At 40.3% G+C, this 23,319-nt stretch overlaps 1 protein-coding gene and 1 pseudogene across 5 annotated transcripts; one reads left to right on the plus strand and one right to left on the minus strand.

Moving 5' to 3' along the window:
- Positions 1-3,082: 3,082 nt before the first annotated feature.
- LOC132009626 (large ribosomal subunit protein eL15-like) lies at positions 3,083-3,838 on the plus strand (annotated as a pseudogene).
- Positions 3,839-6,715: 2,877 nt separating this feature from the next.
- On the minus strand, positions 6,716-19,691 carry ZNF846 (zinc finger protein 846). 5 transcript variants are annotated; one of them, XM_059388944.1, is made up of 7 exons: positions 19,463-19,691; positions 16,718-16,946; positions 16,178-16,266; positions 15,410-15,536; positions 14,859-14,942; positions 10,532-10,614; positions 6,716-10,063 (listed from the first exon to the last, which is right to left on the minus strand). In XM_059388944.1, the coding sequence occupies exons 2-7, from the start codon at positions 16,746-16,748 to the stop codon at positions 8,924-8,926; spliced, it is 1,554 nt and encodes a 517-aa protein (XP_059244927.1). In that variant the 5' UTR covers positions 16,749-16,946; positions 19,463-19,691; the 3' UTR covers positions 6,716-8,923. The 5 variants fall into 5 exon arrangements, with proteins under 5 accessions (XP_059244927.1, XP_059244928.1, XP_059244926.1 ...); XM_059388945.1 differs by lacking the exon at positions 19,463-19,691 and adding an exon at positions 19,110-19,456 and having other exon boundaries at positions 15,410-15,494; XM_059388943.1 differs by lacking the exon at positions 19,463-19,691 and adding an exon at positions 19,110-19,456.
- Between the last annotated feature and the right edge of the window lie 3,628 nt (positions 19,692-23,319).

A 23,319-nucleotide genomic window follows, 5' to 3' on the forward strand; every position in this document is an offset into this window, starting at 1 on the left:
GAGCCCGATGTGGGACTCGATCCCAGGACCCTGAGATCATGACCTGAGCCGAAGGCAGCAGCTTAACCCACTGAGCCACCCAGGTGCCCCTCAATTACTTTTTAAAAATTATAGCGGATATCATGTTTAAATACGGTGTGATCCCCAGGTATAACTATATTTGAGACACAGTATGAAGTCTGTGAAGCTTTTTCAGTTAGTACATTTTAGCAAATATTAATGTAGAAGTTATGTTGAAGAGGCACAAAAGCTAATCAATGCCCCTTTTAATCTTTTTCTTTCATAACTTTTTTTTTTTAGATTTTATTTATTTATTTGAGAGAGAGGTAGTGAGAGAGAACATGAGCGAGGAGAAGGTCAGAGAGAGAAGCAGACTCCCCGTGGAGCTGGGAGACCGATGCGGGACTCGATCCCGGGACTCCGGGATCATGACCTGAGCCGAAGGCAGTCGTCCAACCAACTGAGCCACCCAGGCGTCCCTCTTTCATAACTTTTTTTAGTATATAAATGTTATTGCATAGTTGTTGTACACATGATTATTACATGTTTAGTTATCTAAGTTTTTAGGATATGAAATTTTAACATACAAATTTTGGAATTCTAATTGGATCTAATTATGGGACTTAAATTATATGATTTCAATTTTATATTAAAATATTATGGGGGCGCCTGGGTGGCTCAGCGGGTTAAAGCCTCTGCCTTCGGCCCAGGTCGTGATCCTAGGGTCCTGGGATCGAGCCCCGCATCGGGCTCTCTGCTCAGTGCAGAGCCTGCTTCTCTCTCTCTCTCTGCCTGCCTCTCTGCCTACTTGTGTTCTCTGTCAAATAAATAAAATCTTTTTAAAAAATTATGTATACATGTTTTTTATTTAGCTATCTTTTATTTTCTCTCCCTGCATCTATAGCTTTCTTGTTTTAAAATCAGCAAATAGGGGTGCCTGGGTGGCTCAGTGGGTTAAAGCCTCTGCCTTCAGCTCAGGTCATGATCCCAGGGTCCTGGGATCGAATCCCACATCAGGCTCTCTGCTTGGTGGGGAGCCTGCTTCCTCCTCTCTCTCTGCCTGCCTCTCTGCCTACTTGTGATCTCTGTCTTTCAAATAAATTAATTAAATCTTTTTAAAAAATAAATTAAAAAAAATAAGATCAGCAAATAATGTAACATTAGCACTATGGCATCTATACCTGGCATTTCCTGGGTGCCCCAAATTTAAAGTTCTCTTTTGGGGGGCTGTTCTCTTTTTGTGCTTCCCCAAAAAAGTTCTCTTTTTGTGCTTCCCAAAAAAAGCTACAGCCCTTACTTTTTAAAAATTGATTTAGTCTCCTGTCTGACCTGGATTGTTTCCCTTAAAAAAAAAAGAAGAAGAAGAAGAAGAAGGATTTACCTGATAAGCTCCTGGTAGTCCCAAGTGGCCCCTCCTATGAGCATCCACTTCTCTTTCTAGGATATCCCTATCAAATTTAGAGGGGCTGTGGTTTAAATCCAAGAGTAATATAATGGCAGAATCCTGATTTTGTGATAATTTGATTTTTAGGAGGATGCTTTTAACATGCTGATAGGCAGCGGCATTCAAGAATGCCCAAATACGGGGCATCTGGGTGGCTCAGTTGGTTAAGCGACTGCCTTCAGCTCAGGTCATGATCCTGGAGTCCTGGTATCGAGTCCCGCACTGGGCTCCCTGCTCAGCAGGGAGTCCGCTTCTCCATCTGACCCTCCCCCTTCTCATGCTCCCTCACTCTCTCTCTCCTAAGTAAATAAATAAAATCTTTAAAAAAAAAAAAAAAAGAATGCCCAAATACACTGACGAGGAAACTAACAACTTCATATGAGCTGAGAAACCTCCTCAAAGGTCTTAGGGAAGCAAAAACAAAAATATTCCTTCCTTCTTTTCTTTTTCATTACACATTGAGCGACTAGTTTCCATGGATGGGATCTTCTTTTACCCACTAGGTCAGAGAACAAAGTACAAAGCAAGTATCAACACAGGGATTTCCCCTTAAAGCAGTATTTAAATTTTTGGAAGCAAGGATTATTCATAGGTTGGACGCCCTCCGCCTAACTACTGAAGAATGAGAGGGGCCTGTCCAAATTTCAAATCAAACAGATGAGTGTTTCCCAAGGGTCACAATTCCCAAGGAACATTCAATGACAGCTTTTAATGGCCTATCAGTGGAACACAATTCACCCCAGACTTATTTGTCCATCAAAGTAGATTTCTCACAAAGAAGGAGTAGCACCTGGGACTCAATTCGTGTCTCCTAAGCCCTCCACTGTGGCCCTTGGTGTGCTCTAACGGTGTTGGCAGGCCAGTGGATCAGTCTCAGCACACTCACAGTAGTCTTGAGGATAGCCATTCTGTGCTTCCCACTTTTCAGGAAACCTTCACCATGCCCCTTTTAGTATATGCCAATTATCCCTAGATGCTTCCACGACTTCTCATCCAGTAGGGCACTTTGTTAATAAAATGTTGATTGGGGACCTTTCGTACACCCAATCATAGTAACTATATATAACAAGAACCTGGGGTCAATCTCTTACCACAATTTAGATTGGAAAACCACAGAACATGCAGACACTGAACAAGGCAGTAATGGTTAAAGTTCAAGTGCACCAGTAGCCAGTACCCTCAGGCAGAACTTGCTTTTTGGCATAGATAGTAAGTAAGTCAAGAGCAGTCCAGAGGAATCCCCACACACACACCAAACGGAGTCACCTGTGCCAACGGATTTGTGCTAGGGTCCTAAATTATAAAGGTAACCAGATGATAACACAGATAGGTTAATGCCACTGAAAGTTTATTAACAGTTCCAAGAGAAGGGGGCACACCAGGTAATGCAGGATCAATAGGGAAGCATCAGGTCAGTCAGGAGACAGAAAACAGGAATGAGGGAAAAGCACAGGTCAGAGCTGTGTTGGGGTTTCTTCAGGAAAGGCAAGGCAGAGCAAGGTAAAGATAAATATTGTATAGTTTGAATAATTCCAGTGGGCTCAGGATCACAGTTGTCTGCTACCTAGCCCTAGGTTGATTTAGGGCAGGAGAAATACTGGATTGTATGAGAGTTAAGATAAAGGAGGTGGTTGGACTATGGGCTCTGGAGTGATTGGTTTGCATATGAATCATATGTAAGCTTCCAAAGAAGTTATTTACTGTCTTTAAAATAAAAATTAGCTTGTCCTGCCTTTGTCTGGAGGCAGCCATCCCCTGAAAGGCAAGCCAAGAGGGGCACTTACCAGTACATCCAGGAGCTATGGAGGAGGAAGCAGTCCAATATAATAATGCTCCTTCTTCTCAGGGTGAGCTGCTGGCAGAGCCCCCAGCTCTGTGCACTTCACAGGGCCCTCCACCCAACCCAGCCCCATAAAGCATGCAGACTGGGGTACAAGGCCAAGCAAGTTTATGTCATATATTGGCTTCATGTGTGTGGTGTAGTGGCTGCAGATATCCAGTTCCTAAGGGTGCAGCTTATGGCAAGCCTTTCCATCATGGTGTTAACCAGCTAAAGTTTACCCAACATCTTCAGTCTGTTGTAGAGGAACAAGCTGGACGCCACTGGGGCTCTGAGAGTCTTGAATTCTTTTTGGGCTGGTGAAGATTGCGCATACAAATTCTGTGAGGTTATGCTAATTGAGCCATTCCATAAAGCAATCAGAAGAAATCCTGACACCTAGTTCACTAAACCAGTCCACAAGCACAGGGAAATGGGAAGGCTGACTTCTGCAGGCTACCAAGAACTACGGCCTTGGAAAGGGTCACAAGTTCCACCACATTATTTGCGGTCCTCACCAGGCAGCACAGAGAGGGCACAATATTATCCAGCCCCCACTGTTACTGCTAATATAGTAATGTTTGTAAAATTCTTACCTATTAAATAATTTAGGTCAAAAACAATAACAACAGCCTAGTGCTGGGAGGGGCAGTCTCTCGAGGCAGCAAGAACCCAAAGATGTTAAAGCAATATAATACACAAAAAATTAAAAGCATGATTAAGCTAATGGTTAAGCAGTGGTTAAGCATGATTAAGCAGTGGTTAAGCTAATGTCCAAACACAATGGTTTTTCCTCTTGGATGGAGGGTGATGATGCAAGATGGAAGAGATTCACATGGGTAGTTTGGTAACCTTCCATTTCTGTATCTGGAGGATGGATACCTGTGGACACACTAGCTTGTAGTTTATTAGCAACACGTAGGCACTTTCACACTATTTTCTGTATGTATGCTAGAATTACAAAATCCAAGGGTGGGGAAAAAAGGGACACCTGGGTGGCTCAGTCATTTAAGCATCTGACTTTGCCTCAGATGGTGATCTCAGGTCCTGGGACCAAGCTCCATGTTGGGCTCTGCACTCAGCAGAAAGTCTACTTGTCCCTCTTCCTCTCCTTCTGCCTCTCCTCCATTCATGCTCTCTCTCAAATATTTCTTTTAGCAGAATGGGGGGAAAAAATCACAGAACAGCATTAAAATAATGTAGTAGAGGTGGGGTACCTGGCTGGCTCAGTCAGGACAGCATACAATTCTTGATCTTAGGGTCTTGAGTTCAAGCCCCACATTGGGAATAGAGTTCGCTTTTTAAAAATTTTTTTATTTATTTTTAAATTTCTTTTCAGTTCACTTTTTTTTAAAAAAAGGAGGTGGGGGTCTTGGTGGCTCTGTCAGTTAAGCATCTGCCTTCACCTCACCAGTTAGAATGGCCAAGATTAACAAAACAGGAAACAACATGTGTTAGAGAGGATGTGGAGAAAGGGGTACCCTCTTACACTGTTGGTGGGAATGCAAGTTGGTGCAACCTCTTTGGAGAACAGTGTGGAGATTGCTCAAGAAATTAAAAATAGAAATTCCCTATGACCCTGCCATCGCACTCCTGGGTATTTACCCCAAAGATACAGATATTGTGAAAAGAAGGGCCACCTGTACCCCAATGTTTATAGCAGCAATGGCCACGGTCACCAAACTGTGGAAAGAACCAAGATGCCCTTCAACGCACGAATGGATAAGGAAGATGTGGTCCATATACACTACGGAGTATTATGCCTCCATCAGAAAGGATGAATACCCAACTTTTGTAGCAACATGGATGGGACTGGAAGAGATTATGCTGAGTGAAATAAGTCAAGCAGAGAGAGTCAATTACCATATGGTCTCACTTATTTGTGGAGCATAACAAATATCATGGAGGACAAGGGGTGTTAGAGAGGAGAATGGAGTTGGGAGAAATTGGAAGGGGAAGTGAACCATGAGAGACTATGGACTCCGAAAAACAATCTGAGGGGTTTGAAGTGGCTGGGGGGGTGGGAGGTTGGGGTACCGGGTGGTGGGTATTATGGAGGGCACGGATTGCATGGAGCACTGGGTGTGGTGAAAAAATAATGAATACTGTTTTTCTGAAAATAAATAATTTATTTTTAAAAAACAAAAAAAATTATTTTTTAAATTTCTTTTCAGTTCACTTTAAAAAAAAAAAAAAGGAGGTGGGGGTCTTGGTGGCTCTGTCAGTTAAGCATCTGCCTTCAGCTCATGACCTCAGGGTCTTGGGATGGAGCCCTGCATTGGGCTCTCTGCTCAGCAGGGAGTCTGCTTCTCCCTCTCATTCTTCCTCTGTGCTCTCTCAAATAAATAAATAAAATCTTAAAAAAAAAAAAAGGGTAGTAGGAGGAGATAAAGCAGAAGAGCCAGGGAGATGGTAGTATGAGGACTGACATTGCTGGTCTTTAAGAAGGAAAAAAGATCCAGGAAAAAAGGAAAGCAGAAGGGCATCTAGAAACTGGGAAAAGGAACAGATTCACCCCTAGAGCCCCGGGAAGGAATACAGTCCTATTAACATCTTGATTTTAGTTCCCTGAAATCCATTTCAGAGTTCTGAACTCCAAAGCTTTTAAGATAGTAAAGTTTTAGTTGTCTTCTGACATTGTTTGGTAGTTTGTTAGAGCAGCAGTAGTAAACTAATAACACAATGTAAAGCTAGAATATTAAGGTATAGATTTTGAGGGTATAAGAGAAGTATCTATATTTAGGATAGAATGGGTACGGTAGAATAGGATAGACAAAGTATATACTATTTTCTCAGAAATCTATACCAAGACAACCTTGGCACACCCTGTTCTATAAAGCCGGCTTTTTTAAAAGGTCCGCAGTAACTTTTATGATTAAATCCCAACCTCATTCAACTCACCCAAATCAGCATTTGGTAGAGCCAATCAGTCACTGCTCCTTGCCTTGGATTCATGGACATCAGTCTTAATTCTATTCCTATTTTATGGGCCACTACTTTTCAATTCACTCATTACCTCCTATGTGACTTCAACTGCCACAATCCCAGGGCTTGCCAATCCTCAGATGAAATTATCTAACTGAATGGCTTTAAGTGCCATCTATACATTGATGATTCTGAAATACAAGTGCTCAGCCTAGTAAGCTTTTTTTATGTACCAAGAAGTCTGTATATAAGCAGTCCAGTGACTGGTACAATACTACCAACAGAAGCATCTCTCTGTTTCTCAGCCATACCCAATTGGTCTGTAGTTTTTATCCTCACAGTACACAATGTGTAAGAACAATCCTTGAAGAGAAAAAGCCATTGGAGACTGTCCCCTTTTTAACGGTTTTCCCAGAATCCACACTGATGAGTTCTGCCTACTTCTTATTAGCCAGGACTATGAATTATAGTTTTCTCATAAATCCAAGGAAATCTGAGAAGTAGGAATGATTTTTTTTTTTAATTATGTGCCTGGAGATAACCTGGATTCTATTTATAAGGGACAGGAATACTGAGATGACTAAATACCACTTGCCATAAAAAGCCAGAATTTTCCTATAATCAAATACCATAAAGAGCTTCATTTATGACTCACTTGCAAATACACTAGAAAGCAGTATCTAAAAACATTATAAAATGCTCTTACATTGTGAGGGCACCTGGGTGGCTCCATCAGTTGAGTGTCCAACTCTTGTTTTCAGCTCAGGTCAAGATCTCATGGGTCATGAGGCTCAACTCTGCATGGGACTCTGTACTCAACAGGGAGTCTGCTTCAAAGATTCTCTCCCTCGGTACCTGCCTCAGCTGATGTGCACACGCTCTCTCAAAAAAAAAAAAAAAAACACACACACACACACACACACACACTTACAGGGGCGCCTGGGTGGCTAAGTCGGCTAAGTGTCTGTCTTCGGCTCAGGTCATGTCATGGGATTGAGCCCTGCATTGGGTTCCCTGCTCAGTGGGGACCTTGCTTCTCCCTCTCTCTGCTGCTTCCGCTGCCTATGCTCTCTCTCTGTGTCAAATAAATAAAATCTTTTTTTTAAACGCTTTTACATTGCCAAATAAATTTCCAAATATTTCATATAGTTCAATGAAGACATATATACAGGGAAGTCTTTAGATATGAACCATAATGAAGACACCATTATATCAAATGAGTATACCACTGCAGAAATTACTTGAGTATCTTTAAAAGCAACTAAAACTTTGTAATACAAAACCACCACAAAAATAAAGGTGCCAGCTGCTTTCCTTGAGAATGAGACACAGAGAAAGGTGACTGCATTTATGTCATTTATTTCAATCTGACCTCCAGGAAGAATTGTCTTGTGTACACTTAAGGAAGAGCAGTACCTGAAGGCTTCCCCAAATTCCTCTCATTCATACTTCATTCCTCCAGTGAGTATTCTGTGAGTCTCCTAATGGATGTGTATTTACCAAAAATCATTCCCACATTTTTACACGCATTCAGCTTCTTTGCAGGGTGGGTTTTCACACGTAGAGTAAAATGTATAAGATGGATACACCATTTCCCATGTATCCTACAACCACTATTTCTCTCCAGTGTGGATTATTTTTACCAATAATTAGCCAAAGCCAAAAAGTAAACACACACACACACATACACACACACATACACACACAGAGGCATATCCATTATTTCTAATAGTCATAACATTTTCTGCCTCTGTGAGATTGCCAAAGAATGTCAACAATGGGGCTGTTTTCCCACGTACCTTACCATCATAAGGTTTCTTACATTCACAAGTCTCCCTGCACATGAAGCAATCAATAATTTCTAAAAGCTTTCCCGAAGCTTTCCCATATTTCTTCCATGCATAGAAATTTCTCCAGGTTTTTTTGAATGTTGAGTTCTTAAGATAAAAGAAACAACTGTAGGTCTTCCTGGGTCCTTTACATTTGTAGGTTTTATACCAGTATGAAGTCTCATGTGGCTATTAAGACCTTGACACTAAGGTTTTACCACATTCCTTACATACAGATGATTTATCCCTACTAGAATGAATTATCATGTGCTCTCAAACCCCGTTGTTATATTTTTTCATTAAGATTTTACTTATTTTATTTGACAGATCACAAGTAAGCAGAGAGGGAGACAGAGAGAGAGGGGGAAGCAGGCTCCCTGCTGAGCAGAGAGCCCGACTCAGGGCTCAATCCCAGGACCCTGAGATCACAACCCAAGCCAAAGGCAGAGGCTTTACCCACTGAGCCACCCAGGCACCCCTCACTGTCATATTTTAAGGCTATACTTCATTCTTACCTTCACATCACTTTTACAGTCATTTTTTATTTGTAAGTAATCTCTATGCACAACAGGGAGCTCAAACTCACAACCCTGAGACCAAGAGTCGCCTGCTGTACCAACTGTGCCAGCCAGGCCCCCTAACTTTTATGGTAATTTTAGATATGTAAAATTAATGTCAGAGCAACAACAAAAAGGCTCTCCCACATACCTTATAATTGGAAGGTTCTCTCAAGTGTGAGTTCTTACACTTTACATTCTGTAAAGTATGAACAATTACTGCTCTCCCATATACCTTATATGCATGCAAATTCTGCCCCAGGATGTTCCTATCACGTAAGCATAAAAAATGAGTACAGCTTTCTCACACAGTCTTTACTTTCATAAGGTACTTTTTATCCAGATGAGTTTAGATGTGAATACTAAGATCTGGAGAACATTTACAGGTTTTTCCACATGCCTTAGTTCTTAAATGTTTAGCAAGTGCCGAAGACTGAGTGAAGGTTTTCCCACAGTCCTTACATTTATATGGTTTCTCTCCAGTGTGAGTTCGCATGTGAATATTAAGGCACGTGGAGTACCTAAAGGCTTTCCCACATTCTTTACATTTGTACGGTTTTTCGCCAGTGTGCGTTCGCATGTGCATATTAAGATTTGTAGAACGAGCAAAACCTTTCCCACAGTCTTTACATGCATAGGCCTTCTCTCCAGTGTGAGTTCTTAAGTGTGTGGTAAGGCCTGAAGACTGAGTGAAAGCTTTCCCACACTGCTTGCATTCGTATGGCTTCTCGCCAGTGTGTGTCCTGACATGTTGACTAAGCATTGAAGAATTATTAAAGGCTTTCCCACATTCCTTACACACATAGGGTTTCTCTCCAGTGTGTGTTCGCACATGTAAGACAAGTCCTGAGGAGCGAGTGAAAGTTTTCCCACACTCCTTACATAAATATGGCTTTTCTCCGCTGTGAATTCTTACGTGTTTTGTAAGGTATGAAGAGTGAATAAAAGCTTTTCCACATTCCTTACATTCATAAGGTTTTTCTCCAGTGTGAATTCGCATGTGTAAAATAAGTCCTGTGGATCGAGTAAAGGCTTTCCCACATTCCATGCACACAGAGGGCTTTTTTCCACTGTGAATTCTTCTATGATCTGTAAGGTACGAGGAATGAGTGAAGACCTTCCCACATTCTTTACATTCACAGGGTTTTTCTCCAGTGTGGTGTCTCCTGTGTGCCTTAAGGGGTGACTGATTAACAGAAGTTCTCTGACGCTCTTTGCATTCACACACGTTCCCTCGTGTCTGAGTTTTCTTGTGCCCAGTAAGATCTGAAAGCTGACCAAAGGCTTTATCGTGCTCGACACTCTCAGAAGTTTTCTCCCCAATGGGGATTTCCTTGAGCAGAGTACAAATAAAGTTCTTTTTAAAGGCCTTTCCATTCTGATTACCCTTAGAAGTTTTCTGTCTACTGTGAGTCATAAATGAGTGTCCACTAAACACTCTTCCACACAAGTCAGAGCCATATCGTTTCGCTCCAGCATTGCTTCTCTCCTGTTGATTAAGATTTAAATGATAACTAAAGACTTATGCACAATGCAACAGAATTTCTCCCCCATCACAACTTTTATGCATTGGAAACATCATCATAATTGAAGTGGTTTTTTTCCATTTCAGTGTACAGAGTTCCTGCCCTGTTTTTGAGTTATTTTAAGTCAAATAAACAGACTCCGAGGCTATACTCTACTTTCACAGAGTATCTTCTGGTAATTACTCATACTAAATCATTTAAAACCTAATCCCACTGTATCAAAAACTGGACATCTGAGCTATATTTATGTGGATCTCTGAGGAGAAACAGGTTTGAAGTAGGTTTACAGTGCTCCCCAAATTCTTGACATTCAAAGAAATCTCTTCACAGATTCTTTCTTTGGGTAAATGACATTTATTTCATATCATCTCCATCAATTCTGTACTTCTGGCCCAGGTGTGGAAGAAAGCAATTACTTTTGGATATCTTACCAAATGTATTCCATTTGATGTTTTTTCCAAAGAAATATCCTGAAGGGCTGTGAAAACTTTAGTTTTGAGCTGCAAATCCAATTCTGAAAAAAAGTGGAAAATTTTGTTTCAGAGAAAAATCCTGGGACAAAGTTGTTTAAAAACATACAGCACAGAGAATGACACCACAAAATATGGTGGAGTTCTCCAGGACTCCTTCCCACCAGAAAACAAATAAAAAGCTTACAAAAACTATCAAAATCAACTATTACAGAACTTGGGAATCTAGTCAAAAACTTAGAACTGCCAAGCAAACACTTAGAGAAAAAAGCAGCAGCTACAGTTCACCAAGAGAGTGTGGAAGCATTTTAATTACCCACCTACCATCTCCACTCCTCAGATCAGCTGCAGTCATGTAGACAACAGGATGCAACCCTGAGAAAGTTATAATTGCTGAAACAAGCACTATGGACTTTGCTCTCGGAGAACTGCCATTGTGTGTTTCCATCTGTCTGGCAGCTTCAAGTATCATGACTGCAAGGGTGTGCCTTTATATCATCGAACTCAAAGAGTTCCCAGAAGCAAGGCAGCATCAGACAACTACTGATTAAAGTATCTGAAGGCAAAGTATTGCCTACAGCAGTCCAAGAACAGGGAAAACATTTGAGACAAATAAAAGACAGCCTGAAAAGCCTTAGAAGGAACAGACTGGAAATGTTGGTATGTGCGGAAATAGGGTTTTGAAAAGCTCAGGTGTTTACCAGTGAATCAAGTTCACATGCACACATGGGGCTGGGAGGCTGGAGAGGACCCAAAGATTTCACCTCTCACTAACCTTCAGCATCCACTCTACCAGGAATGGAAAGCTAAGAAAGAGTTGTACACGGCCCAGCTAAACACTGAAGGAGTGGCCCAACACATAGCCAATCAGCAAAAACTAAAAGAATATTTTTAGTTTTCTTTTCTTGGTTCCAGTTATTCAAGGAATTTCTGTTACTCTAAGATGACCACTAAACTAACAGAACACGGATTTCAGGGACCGCACTAAAAAGAATGAAGAACATACAAAAATAATTTATAAAAACAGCCACAAAACATGGGGCGCCTGGGTGGCTCAGTGGGTTAAGCCGCTGCCTTCGGCTCAGGTCATGATCTCAGGGTCCTGGGATCGAGTCCCGCATTGGGCTCTCTGCTCAGCAGGGAGCCTGCTTCCTCCTCTCTCTCTCTGCCTGCCTCTCTGCCTACTTGTAATCTCTCTCTGTCAAATAAATAAATAAATCTTTAAAAAAAAAAAAAACAGCCACAAAACAAACATCAAGAATACACAACAAGCAGCAACAACAAACCCAGGGAGGGGCTGAATCATATTTTCAATTGCCACATTATGATGTCTAAAATTTATACTTCCAACTAAAATATATGAGGTATGCAAAGGAACAATTTAAAAATTAATACAAATTGTTCCTGAAAGCCCAGGAATTGGACTAATAACTTTAAATCAATTTGTTTCAACACACCAAAGAGCTAACAGAAACATGGACAAAGAACTAAGAAAACTAGAAGAATTAGGACTCAAGTAAGAGACTGTCAAGTAAGAGACAGAAATTACAAAGAAGAACCAAATAAAATTCTGGAGCTGAGAAATACATTATCAGAAATGTGTTGGAAAAGTGCTCAACGTAACTTGGTATCAGGGAAATACAAATCAAAACCACAATGAGATACCACCTCACACCAGTCAGAATGGCTAAAATGAACAATTCAGGAAACAACAGATGTTGGTGTGGATGCGGAGAAAGGGGAGCCCTCCTACACTGTTGGTAGGAATGCAAGCTGGTGCAGCCACTGTGGAAAACAGCTTGGAGGTTCTTCAAAAAGTTGAACACATAGCTATCCTACAACCCAACAATTGCACTACTGGGTATTCATCCTAAAGATACAAATGTGATCCAAAGGGGCACGTGCACCAAATATTTATAGCAGCAATGTCCACAATAGCCAAACTATGGAAAAACCTAGATGTCCATCAACAGATGAATGGATAAAGATGATGTGATACTGGAATCACACACACACTGGAATACTATGTAGCCATCAAAAGAAATGAAATAACCAGAGGGTATTATGCTGAGTGAAATAAGTCAATCACAGAAACACAATTATCATATGATCTCCCTGATATGAGGAATTTGAGAAGCAGGGTGGGGAGTTTGGGAGTAGGGAAGGAAAAAATGAAACAAGATGGGACTGGGAAGGAGAGACTCTTAATCTCACAATACAAACTGAGGGTGAGTGGGGGTGGGGAGGTATGGAGAGGGTGGTTGGGTTATGGACATTGGGAAGGATATGTGATATGGTGAGTCCTGTGAAATGTGTAAGCCTGACGATTCATAGACCTGTACTCCTGGGGCAAATGATACATTATATGTTAATAAAAATAATTAGTTAAAAATAAATAAATAAATGGCAAAAAAAAAAAACCAGAAACGTGTCGTACAGGAAAAAGGATAGACATATATACAAATAGAATAAAGAATCCATAAGAAAAACCCATACATTTAGAATAAATATATTCTTAACAAGTGTGCCATGACCATTCAATGGGGGAAAGAACAGTCTCTTCAATACACAATACCAGATAACTGGTATTTCTATGCAGAAGAATCAAACTGGACCCCTACTTCACACAATATATACCAATTCACTCAAAATGGATCAAAACCCTAATGTAAAGGCTAAATGTATAAAACCCTTAGAAGAAAACAAGGGGGGGGGGACGCCTGGGTGGCTCAGTTGGTTAAGCAACTGCCTTCGGCTCGGGTCATGATCCCAGCGTCCTGGGATCGAGTCCCACATCGGGCTCCTTGCTCGGCAGGGAGCCTGCTTCTCCCTCTGCCTCTGCCTGCCATTCTGTCTGCCTGTGCTCGCTCTCCCCCCCCCTCTGATAAATAAATAAAATCTTAAAAAAAAAAAAAAAAGGAAGAAGAAGAAAACAAGGGGGTAAATCTTCAGAACCTCAGATTTGACAGTGTCCAGTATTTCTGTTCTTAGACATGACATCAAAAGCACCAAAGAGAACAAAAGATAAATTGAACCCCACTGCAATTTAAAATATACATCAAAGAACACTATAAAAAAGCAAACTGATAACCCCAAAAATGGGAGAAAATATTTGCATATCATCCATGTGATATATGTCCACTAAAGAGTACAGAAAGAACTCCTATGCTTTAACAACAAAACAAACAACTCAAAGTAAAAAATGGGCGAAGAACTTGAATCGGCATTTCTCCAAAGACACAGAAAATGGTCAACAAGCACACAAAAAGATGTCCAACATCATTTGTTTTAGGGAAATGAAAATCAAAACTACCGTAAGATACCACTTCATACCTGCTAGGATGGTTACTATTAAAAAAAAAAGAAGAGGGAGGAGGGAGGAAGGAAGGAAGGAGAAGTGATGGCAGGGATATGAAGTAACTTCTACACTGCTAGAGGGAATATAAGATGGTACAGCTTCTGTGTTAAACAGTTTGGTAATCCTTAACAAGTTAAACATAAAATGACCATATGCCGCACAAATCTATTTCTAAGTAATAAGTAATAGTCCTGAAACTGAATTCTGTATGATTCTATTTGATATGCACAGAACAGACAAACCTATAAATTAGAAAGTAGATTATTAGCTGCAGGGAATAGGGGTAGAGCTGAAGGGAGACTGACTGACTAATGGTTACAGGGTTTCCTTTTCAAGTGATAAGTGATGAAAATATTTTGGAACTAGAAAGCTGATGGTTGCACAACACTGTGTATGTACTCAATACCAATAAATCATATTTATTAAAATGGTTAATTTTTGTGTATTTTATCTTTAAAAATGGCATATACATATGTTTAAATATGCATGAAACAAGATAAAAAGGTTGAAACAAAAGGGAAGTTGGATTACAAAGAGTACAGCTGTGTTAGGAGTCTGGCAATGGTAAGGCTATGGTGTTAAAATCGTAGGCAATTTCCAAAGCTTAATACTCTGGAAAACTAAGGCTGACAGTGAACAAAAAACAGAATCAGGAAAGCAAGAGAGAAAGCACTGCAAAATGAGCTACTGTAAGTAATGACATTTTCAACTGAGTCAGATAGACCTTTCGGGGAGAACAGAAAAAGGTTGAGATCACTGGAAATTTAAAGGTAAAGGGAGATGAAGGTTCCTAAGCAAACTCAGAAACTGAATGACTTCCTTCTCAGAAAGTTTACCTTTGAAAGTTTGCCAAGTGGCATTTCCAAACATATTGTACCTTTCCCAGGCTAGTCACATCACTTGTCACAAAACTGTATCTCATGAACTTACCCTGCAGAATTCCTCTCCCTCCTGTCCTCAGCTCTTCTGCTCCTCCCATTAGAGAGTAGAGATCAGGTTTGCATGATTCATATCCTGCTTACAGGAAGAATATGTAAGGACCTCGCAAGACATGAAACATGGCTCTCTGGATAGGAACCAACACTTTAGCTTCGGGGATTCTGTAGACAGTGAAGTCTCACTTTACAAACGCCAAATAATCACACAAAATTTTAAATCAATGCAATAAAACTATTCTAAAAGGAATAAAAATGTGAATACATTCTTTCTGTGCCCTCAAATGACGAGAGAGCTCAAGACTTAAAAATCGTGTCTGGCTCTCTACACACATTTAAAGTCCTAAGGATTTCAGTCCCTAAAAGGAATAAAGTCATTTATTTAGACAGATCTTCATTTTCACAGGGAATCCTCTAGACAGTAAGGCCCCTGAGGCCAGGGATTACATCTGTCTTGTTTACCACAGTATTCCCATCCGACAGCAAAGATACTTATGAAACATTCATTTCATAAAGAGTTCAGTGAAGAAATGATGCCAACCTTACCTAATATAATGAGATTCTGGTAGTTCTCCAACATCACATCTCTGTAGAGATCTCTCTGTGTTTGATCCAACAAAGTCCACTCCTCCTGGGTAAAGGTCACAGCCACATCCTCGAAGGTCACTAAGTGCTAAACCATCAAATACATACTGGCTTCAGCTAACCACTGTCTTCTTTGAGGTTCTCAGGAAGATGTATGAAAGACTGAGGAAGGTAGACCAGAAACCTACAGTACTCCTGGGACCAGACATCTTCTCTTCTCTACCTACAGATACTGCCTGGTGATCACAGCCAGTTACATGGACTTACCAGCATCACTGACATGTGACTAAACTTCTGTTACCACCACTTGACTATGGTCTCTTTTTGCTTTATTCCTCCTCTATTTATAAGCTACACTTAGCACTGAACACAGTGCAACACTCTGTAAAATCTTCTAACAGATGAATTATTTCCACAATAACACACGCTTTATATGAGATTAGTTACCTTCATATCATTCCTCAGTACCTATCATAACACTCAGCAAAACAACAGGTCAACAAGCATGACTGAGGGTCAGAAAGAATTAGTGAATAGTGGGATAAAAGAATCATATCCATGTAATCCCTATATATTCTGAGATGGCATAAGTCCTGGAGAAACTGACCAGAGACTCATTCCTTAAGCAGGGTCATTAGTTGCTATAAGAAGACTGGGGACATTACAAGGAGATACGGCTACCTAATATATAAGGCTGACATTCTGAAGAAAGATCAACTTTCCACTTACCTGAGAAGAATCCATCAGTAACCCAGCCACCATCTTTGCCTCCTCAATCTTCCCCTCAGGAAGACAGAAAGGGTTCCGAGAAAGATAACCTCAGAGAGAAGAATGCCATGAACTGGGAAGCCAATCCAATTCCAGTAATAACATGCTTATAAGCTATTCCACACCATGCACAGAACATACCACAAACACACTAATTCCATAAACTGGCACAGTGCTGAGTTACCTGGAGCAAAAAATGGTTTTCTGGATCTTGCTACCCATAAGAAACAGGTTAAATATTCTACCTTAGAGCTACACAAATTACAGTAGAGAGAGACAGAGCTGTCTGACACAAAAGAATTCATGAACACGTTATTCTCTCAAACACCACACACACCTTCTTGCCTCCCAAATCCCAGGAAACTGACTTTTATACATGCTCTACTCATTTCCATTGTTCTTCTATGGCCCACTGCACCATCGCTCAGGCTCTGAGCACTGAGCACTGGATCTGCCACTTGTGAAGGAACTAAATAAAAAGAAGCATCAATAAGAACTCACCATACACCTGATTCACATCAAGGGCTTCCATCCTGTGATCTGATAGCGTTTCCAAATTATTCCATATCTCACTCTGAAGACCACTTCAGAGAAGCTTCTGAGTTTAAATTAAGAGCTTGATCTCAATTTCTCTTTGAATACTGGAGTGTCTGGGTAACTGGTTCACAATATCCATCATTAAGCAACAGACATTTTCCCTCAATCATCAAACACCACTCTCTAGCCATCTCTGTGCAGATGAAACATGTGACAGCCATTAGAAACCCGAATATCCTACCATGCAAATATTAATGCCAACCTCTATTTACTGAGGACTGTTCTACAATATATACTGTTCTACATATATAACTCCTTTAACTGCCCTAACAACCCTCCAAATTGGGTATTAATAACTGTCATTTAATAGTTGAGAAAATGGAGGATCACACAGTATTAATAGCTGTCTCAAGTCACCCATCAGAAAAGCCAGGCAGACACATACTGGAATGGCAAGAGCCTTATCTCCTGTGGTGGTTGTTATTCCTGACATGACCAGAATTCAGTCCACATCCTCTGCTAGGCATAATGGAGATGAGAAATACAAAAGGTTTCATGAAATGAGAAGTCCCTCTGAATACCCCTGTAGGAGCTTTGTTGGATTTGGAAACTTTGCCACCTTCTGTCCCTTATTCCTTCATTCAGTTAGCAAATACTCAGTACGGGTCTTCCTTCTGCCAGGCCAGGTACAAGGCAATGAGAAGGGAACAGTTTTTAGGGATCTCACAGTTCAATCTGGTAATGCAGGTAATAAACAGATAATCATCAGTTGGTGATATGCAGTATAAAGAATCAATCCCATTAAAGTATAAGGAGTACTGCACATATACAAATATACTCCTGATACAGAGACAAGGCTAGTTAGAGGTAGGATAAAGACGGAACTGGGAAATAATCACTTCAGAAGCCTGTGATAATTGATACCTCACTTGCTTCAAAAGTAGTGCCCAAATTTTGACCCAAAGACACCCAACCTTGAAATATCATAATTTTAGAAAAACTCAAAATAACATTTCTCATGTTAGCCACTCCAACAGCATCTGAATCATGTCACTGGGTTGTTGGTTCTTTTTTTTAATGTTGAAACTAAAGGCTTTCCATATTATCTCACAGTTAACCACAAAGACTAGTATATAAATATATCGTGCATTGTTTCACCTTTTCTTATTATTGATCAGTTCTACTTTTTTCCATCATTAGTTTTATTTTTATTCACCCTTTCAATACATTTTCTTCTACTTCTTTATTTCTTGCTCAATCTTACGAAGTAGCATGCTTAGTTCCACTTCTCAAACTTCTTTTATTAAACTACAGCATACATACAACTAAGGGAGGCAATCATGAATAAAAACCGCAATAGGGTATTAAGAAATGAACAGCCCCATGTAACCATCATTCAGGTTGAGAAGTAGAACACATCCAAATCCAGCATCTCAGACATATTCCTGGTCTTTCCCAAATCACTCATTCCATGCCTCCCAACTACATCCACTATCCTGACATTTAACACTCTAGAGTGTTCTGCCCGTTTTTGAATTTTAAAGACAGAGTATCAAACAGCACGCATTCTTTTATGTCTGGCTTCTTTCATTCAACATTATGTTCTGTGACGTTCATCCAAGTTGTTGCATCTGTACTCCTTCCTTTTACTAAAGAGTATCCCACAAAAAATATATGCTACAATTCATCCACTCATCCTTTGATCAACTTCGGAGGATTTCCAATTTAGAGATATTTCAAATAATGTTGTTACAAATAGTGTTTATGTTGAATTGGCAGAAGTGTGTGTGTACTGGTGTGTAAGTTAGTTGATATACTTTGAAAATGTGTTTCCACTAGCAGTTATGCACATCTCACTTGATACATTAACTCTTGGCACTGCCATTTTTTTTAGTTTTACTTTTATTTAGATATTTAGTGTGTGCAGTAGTATTACACCGTGGTTTTTATTTGCAAATCTCTGGTTGCTAGTGATCTGAAGTATCTTTTCATGTATTTGTTGTCTATTTGCATTTTTTTCTTTTATTAAAGAGCCTATCCAAACCTCTTGCTCATTTTTCACCTTGGGTATTAATTTGTAGGAGTTATTACATAACTCCTTTGTTCTTACGTGTGAGGCAATTAACCAAGTACTAAAGGTCGAATATCATGCCTGCAAATTATTTTAATCTTATTTTCAAAGAGCTTATCATAAACATTTAACTATACACATGGAGAAAGATGTAGAAAGAGGTACACTACGCATGCAAAATACTAACAAATGGTCAGTGTGCCGACAAGGGAACACCTGAATAATTCGTCAAACGTCAATAATGGGTGCCCACAGCCAGAGAGAGCATTTCCGTCCACTGCTCACCAGAACCTCCCGCGATCCCCAGGTCAGTGAAAAGAGGGCACTGCGGCCGTTTTCCACCACTGCGTACACGTTTCTCCTCTGGAGAAGGGGCAAAGCGGTCTGGTAGCTTTGGAAGAGGAGCACACCGGAGGGAGAAGAGGCCCTGCCTCCTCCGCGGTCCCTGAGCCACGACCCCGCCCCCAACCCGCGCGGGCGGAGCCGACAGAGGCTCTCGGAGAGACCCGGGCGGAACTCAGTCCCTCCGGCGCTGTGTGCCGGTGGGGAGGAGGAGCCGCGACTCCCAACCACCCCAAGAAGTTCGAGACCCCCGAGGCCGAGCGCGTTGCGGGAGGCCAGCAGAATGGAAAACTCACCTCCCACGCAGGGCGGAGCGGGAAGTGAGGCGTTAGCCGAGGAGCGCTTCCGCTTCCGCTTTCCGCCACGAGGTCAGCGTAAGGGGCGGGGCCCCAGGAACATCTGGGTCTGGTGGCGGTTGGCGGCCGCGTCCTTCATACGTTCCCGGTGGCGGTTGCACCTGGTTGCTCCCAGTCCAGGCTGTCCACACTGACTCGGCAGGAGAGCCGAGCGGAGTCCAGGGCACCAAGCTGGAAGAGCAGCAGACGTGGTGGGCAAGGTGTGCCTCCGGGTTCCCGGCCAAGGAGGCTCATCAAGTGCTTTTCTACAAGTCTTTCTCGTTGGTTCAGCTCCACGCAGCGCTATGTAGATTTATAAAGATAACCCTACTAGTCCATAAAATGAACTAGCACATTCAGTTCTCTTTTTAGATCCTGAGTCTTGTTTGAGATGGCATTTTAGCACATCATTAACCCGCTTAAAATTCTTTTTAGTCAGAACTGTGTGTGCATCGATCACCACAATTTTAGTACATTTTCATAATCACAAAAGGGATCCCAGTACCCACCTCACCACAAGCCCAAGGCAGCAACTTACTTTTTGCCTCTAGGAATTTACCTATTCTCAACATTTCATGTGAACAAAATATTACAATATGTGGTCTTTGTGTCTGGCTTCTTTGACTTCTGTAATGTTTTCAAGGTTTGCCCATATTGTAGCGCGTACCAGTACTTCATTTCTTTTCCTTACTGAGTAATATTCCGTTGTATGGGTGTGTCCCAATTTATCCATTCATTAGTTTATGGACAATAGGTTACTTCCCCTTTCTTGACTATTATAAATAGTATGGGATATTTTTTTAACAGTGATCAGAGGAAAATTCATATTCTCAAACGTTTATACCCTGAAAAACAAAACAATAATATATATCAAGCTAAAAAACAAAAAAACTGGAAATAGCACAAACCAACATAGAAAGTTATATAGGAACTTATCATTATGAAAGAGCACCAAGCCCAGATGGATTGATTTTTGTCTGAGTGGGGGTGATAACAGCTTTACTGAAACATAATTCACATACAGTTCACCCATTTAAAGGGTACATTAGTGGTTACCATATTCACAGAGTTGTGAAATCATTACCACAGTCAGTTTTAGAACACTTTCACCACCCCAAACTCCCCATCCTATCCCTAACCTGAAGCGGTTACTAATCTATTGTCTCTCTAGATTTGCCTATTCTGACAATTTCATTTTAAGTTTTTAAAAATACTATATGGGGGTGCCTGGGTGGCTCAGTGGGTTAAAGCCTCAGCCTTCGGCTCAGGTCATGATCCCAGGGTCCTGGGATCAAGCCCAGCATCAAGCTCTCTGCTCAGCGGGGAGCTTGCTTCCCCCTCTCTCTCTGCCTGCCTATGTGATTTCTCTCTGTCAAATAAATAAATAAAATCTTTTTTTTTTAAGATTTATTTATTTATTTATTTGACAGAGAGAAATCACAAGTAGATGGAGAGGCAGGCAGAGAGAGAGAGAGGGAAGCAGGCTCCCTGCCGAGCAGAGAGCCCGATGCAGGACTCAATCCCAGGACCCTGAGATCATGACCTGAGCCGAAGGCAGCGGCTTAACCCACTGAGCCACCCAGGCGCCCAAATCTTTTTTTTTAAACGCAAAATTTATTAAAAAATAAAAATATATGGTCTTTTGTGACTGATTTCTTTCACATAGCATAAACTTTTCAAGATTAATCTTGAAATTGTAGCATTTATCAGTATTTTATTTTTTAAACTTAAGTAATCTACACCCAATGTGGGGTTCAAACTCACAACCCTGAGATCAAGAGTTGCATGTTCTTCTGACTGAGCCAGCCAGATACCCTAGTATTTTATTCTTTTTAATCAGTGAATAATATTCCTATCAGTTGGTGGACATGTGGGTTGTTTTCACTCTCTGGCCATTGTGAATAATGCTATGAAATACTGTCATACAAGTTTTTATGCAGACATGTTTTCATTTCTTTTAGATATATGCCTGGGATAGGAACTGCTCCATCATATTCTAACACTATGTTTAAGCTTTAGAGGAACTGCCTATTTTCCCTAAGTGGCTGTACCACTTTACAATCTCACCTGCAATATATGAGGTTTCCAATTTCTCATCCTGTCCAACATTTAGTGTTTTGTTTTGTTTTTAATATTATAGACATCCTGGTTGATGTGAGGTAGTATTTCATTGTAGTTTTCATTTTCATTTCCTGGATGACTAGTGGGTATTGATTATCTTTGCATGTGCATATTAGCCATTTATGTTTTATTAGGAGAAATGTCCGTTCAGAATCCTTGACTATGTTTTGTGCTATTTACCATTTTATTATTGGACTCTGAGAGTTCTTTGTATATTAAAGATGTCAGCCCCTTTTCAGATATAGAATTTTCAAATATTCTCTCCCATTAAATAGGTTGTCTTTTCACTTTATGGTATCCTCTCAAGTACAAAACAATTCATTTTTATGAAGTCTCAACTTGTCTATTTTTTTCTTTCATTGCTTATGCTTTGGATGTGAAATTTAAGAAACCACTATCAAATTCAAGATCACTAAAAATTTACCACTATTTTCCTCTAAGAGTTTTAAGCTTCTAGCTCTTATATTTAGTTCTTTGATCCATTTTGGGTAATTTTCAAATACAGTGTGAGGCAGACATCCAGCTTCATGCTATGTTGTATGGATATCCAGTTGTCCCAGCACCATTTGTTGAAAAGACTCTTTGTTCCCCTAATGAATTGTTTTTGGCACCCTCACCAAGCATCATTGGACCCATAATGTAAGCCCAGGTATATTAATTAGGAGAATTATACCTTCAAAGTTCAAATATTTGTACTACTCCATAAGTTAAGAGCAATGAGAATGAAGAAAAACTTCCTAACATACAAAAATAGGAAGTTACAAAGCCATATCACTTATGAATATTGATTCAAATGAGCTATGTTAAATATTAGCAAAAAGAATGTAAAACCACAAGGGTACAAGGTGGTTGCAATTAGTTAAGCATCAGATCCTTGGTTTCTGCTTAAGATCTCAGGGTCATGGGATCAAAGCCCCACATCAGGATCTGGGCTCAGCTTGAAGTCTGCTTAAGATTCTCTTTCCCTCTCCTTCTACCCCATTCTTTCTCTCTCTCAAATAAATGAACAAATCTTTAAAAAAAAGAATATGAAACTGCATTAAGAAAATAATAACCTTGAGCAAGTGGAATTTACTCTAGAAACTCCAGGTTTGCTTAGTTATTAGGAAATCTACTAAATAATATACCATATTAATACATTTAAGAAAACAAGTCATTATCATCTCCATGGGTGCTGATGAAGCCTTAAACAAAATTCAACATCCATTATTGACAAAAGCACTCAAAAATAGAAATTGATGAATATTTTCTTAAGATTATTGCCTATATCAGGGCACCTGGGTGGTTCAGGTGGCTAAGTGTCTGGCTTAGGTCACAATCTTGGGGTTGTGGGATAAAGCCCTGCATTGGGCTCCATGCTCCAATGCAGTCTGCTTGAGATTCTCTCTCTCCCTCTTCTTCTTCTCCTCCTGACCTCCCTCTCTCTCTCTCTAAATAAGTAAAAAAAATTTTAAAAGATGATTGCTTAGATCTATAGCTATGTGTGTGGGTATACATGTGTCTGGGTGTGTACAGCTGGTATTGGTTAATGCAGTTAGAGAAGAGAAACTAATAAGAAACATAAGAATTGCAAAAAAAAAAAAAAAGTAAAACCATCTCTTTTTACAGATGATATGATATTATACATGGAAAGCTCTAGAGAATTAATGGTAAAATTAATGGCAAACAATAAAGAATTTAGTATGTTAGCAGGATAT

This window comes from Mustela nigripes, chromosome 2, assembly GCF_022355385.1.
Source record: "Mustela nigripes isolate SB6536 chromosome 2, MUSNIG.SB6536, whole genome shotgun sequence".
NCBI lineage: Eukaryota > Metazoa > Chordata > Mammalia > Carnivora > Mustelidae > Mustela > Mustela nigripes.

Bases quoted from the DNA above. Each gene is read 5' to 3' on its own strand.
- ZNF846 (XM_059388944.1), bottom strand. From the start codon at position 16,748: ATGGAAGCCCTTGATGTGAATCAGGTGTATG. The intron at 14,943-15,409 runs GTAAGGTTGGCA...TCCTGTAAGCAG, and splicing joins CCAGAATCTCATTATATTAG to GATATGAATCATGCAAACCT. The intron at 10,064-10,531 runs GTAAGATATCCA...CTTAATCAACAG, and splicing joins CATCAAATGGAATACATTTG to GAGAGAAGCAATGCTGGAGC.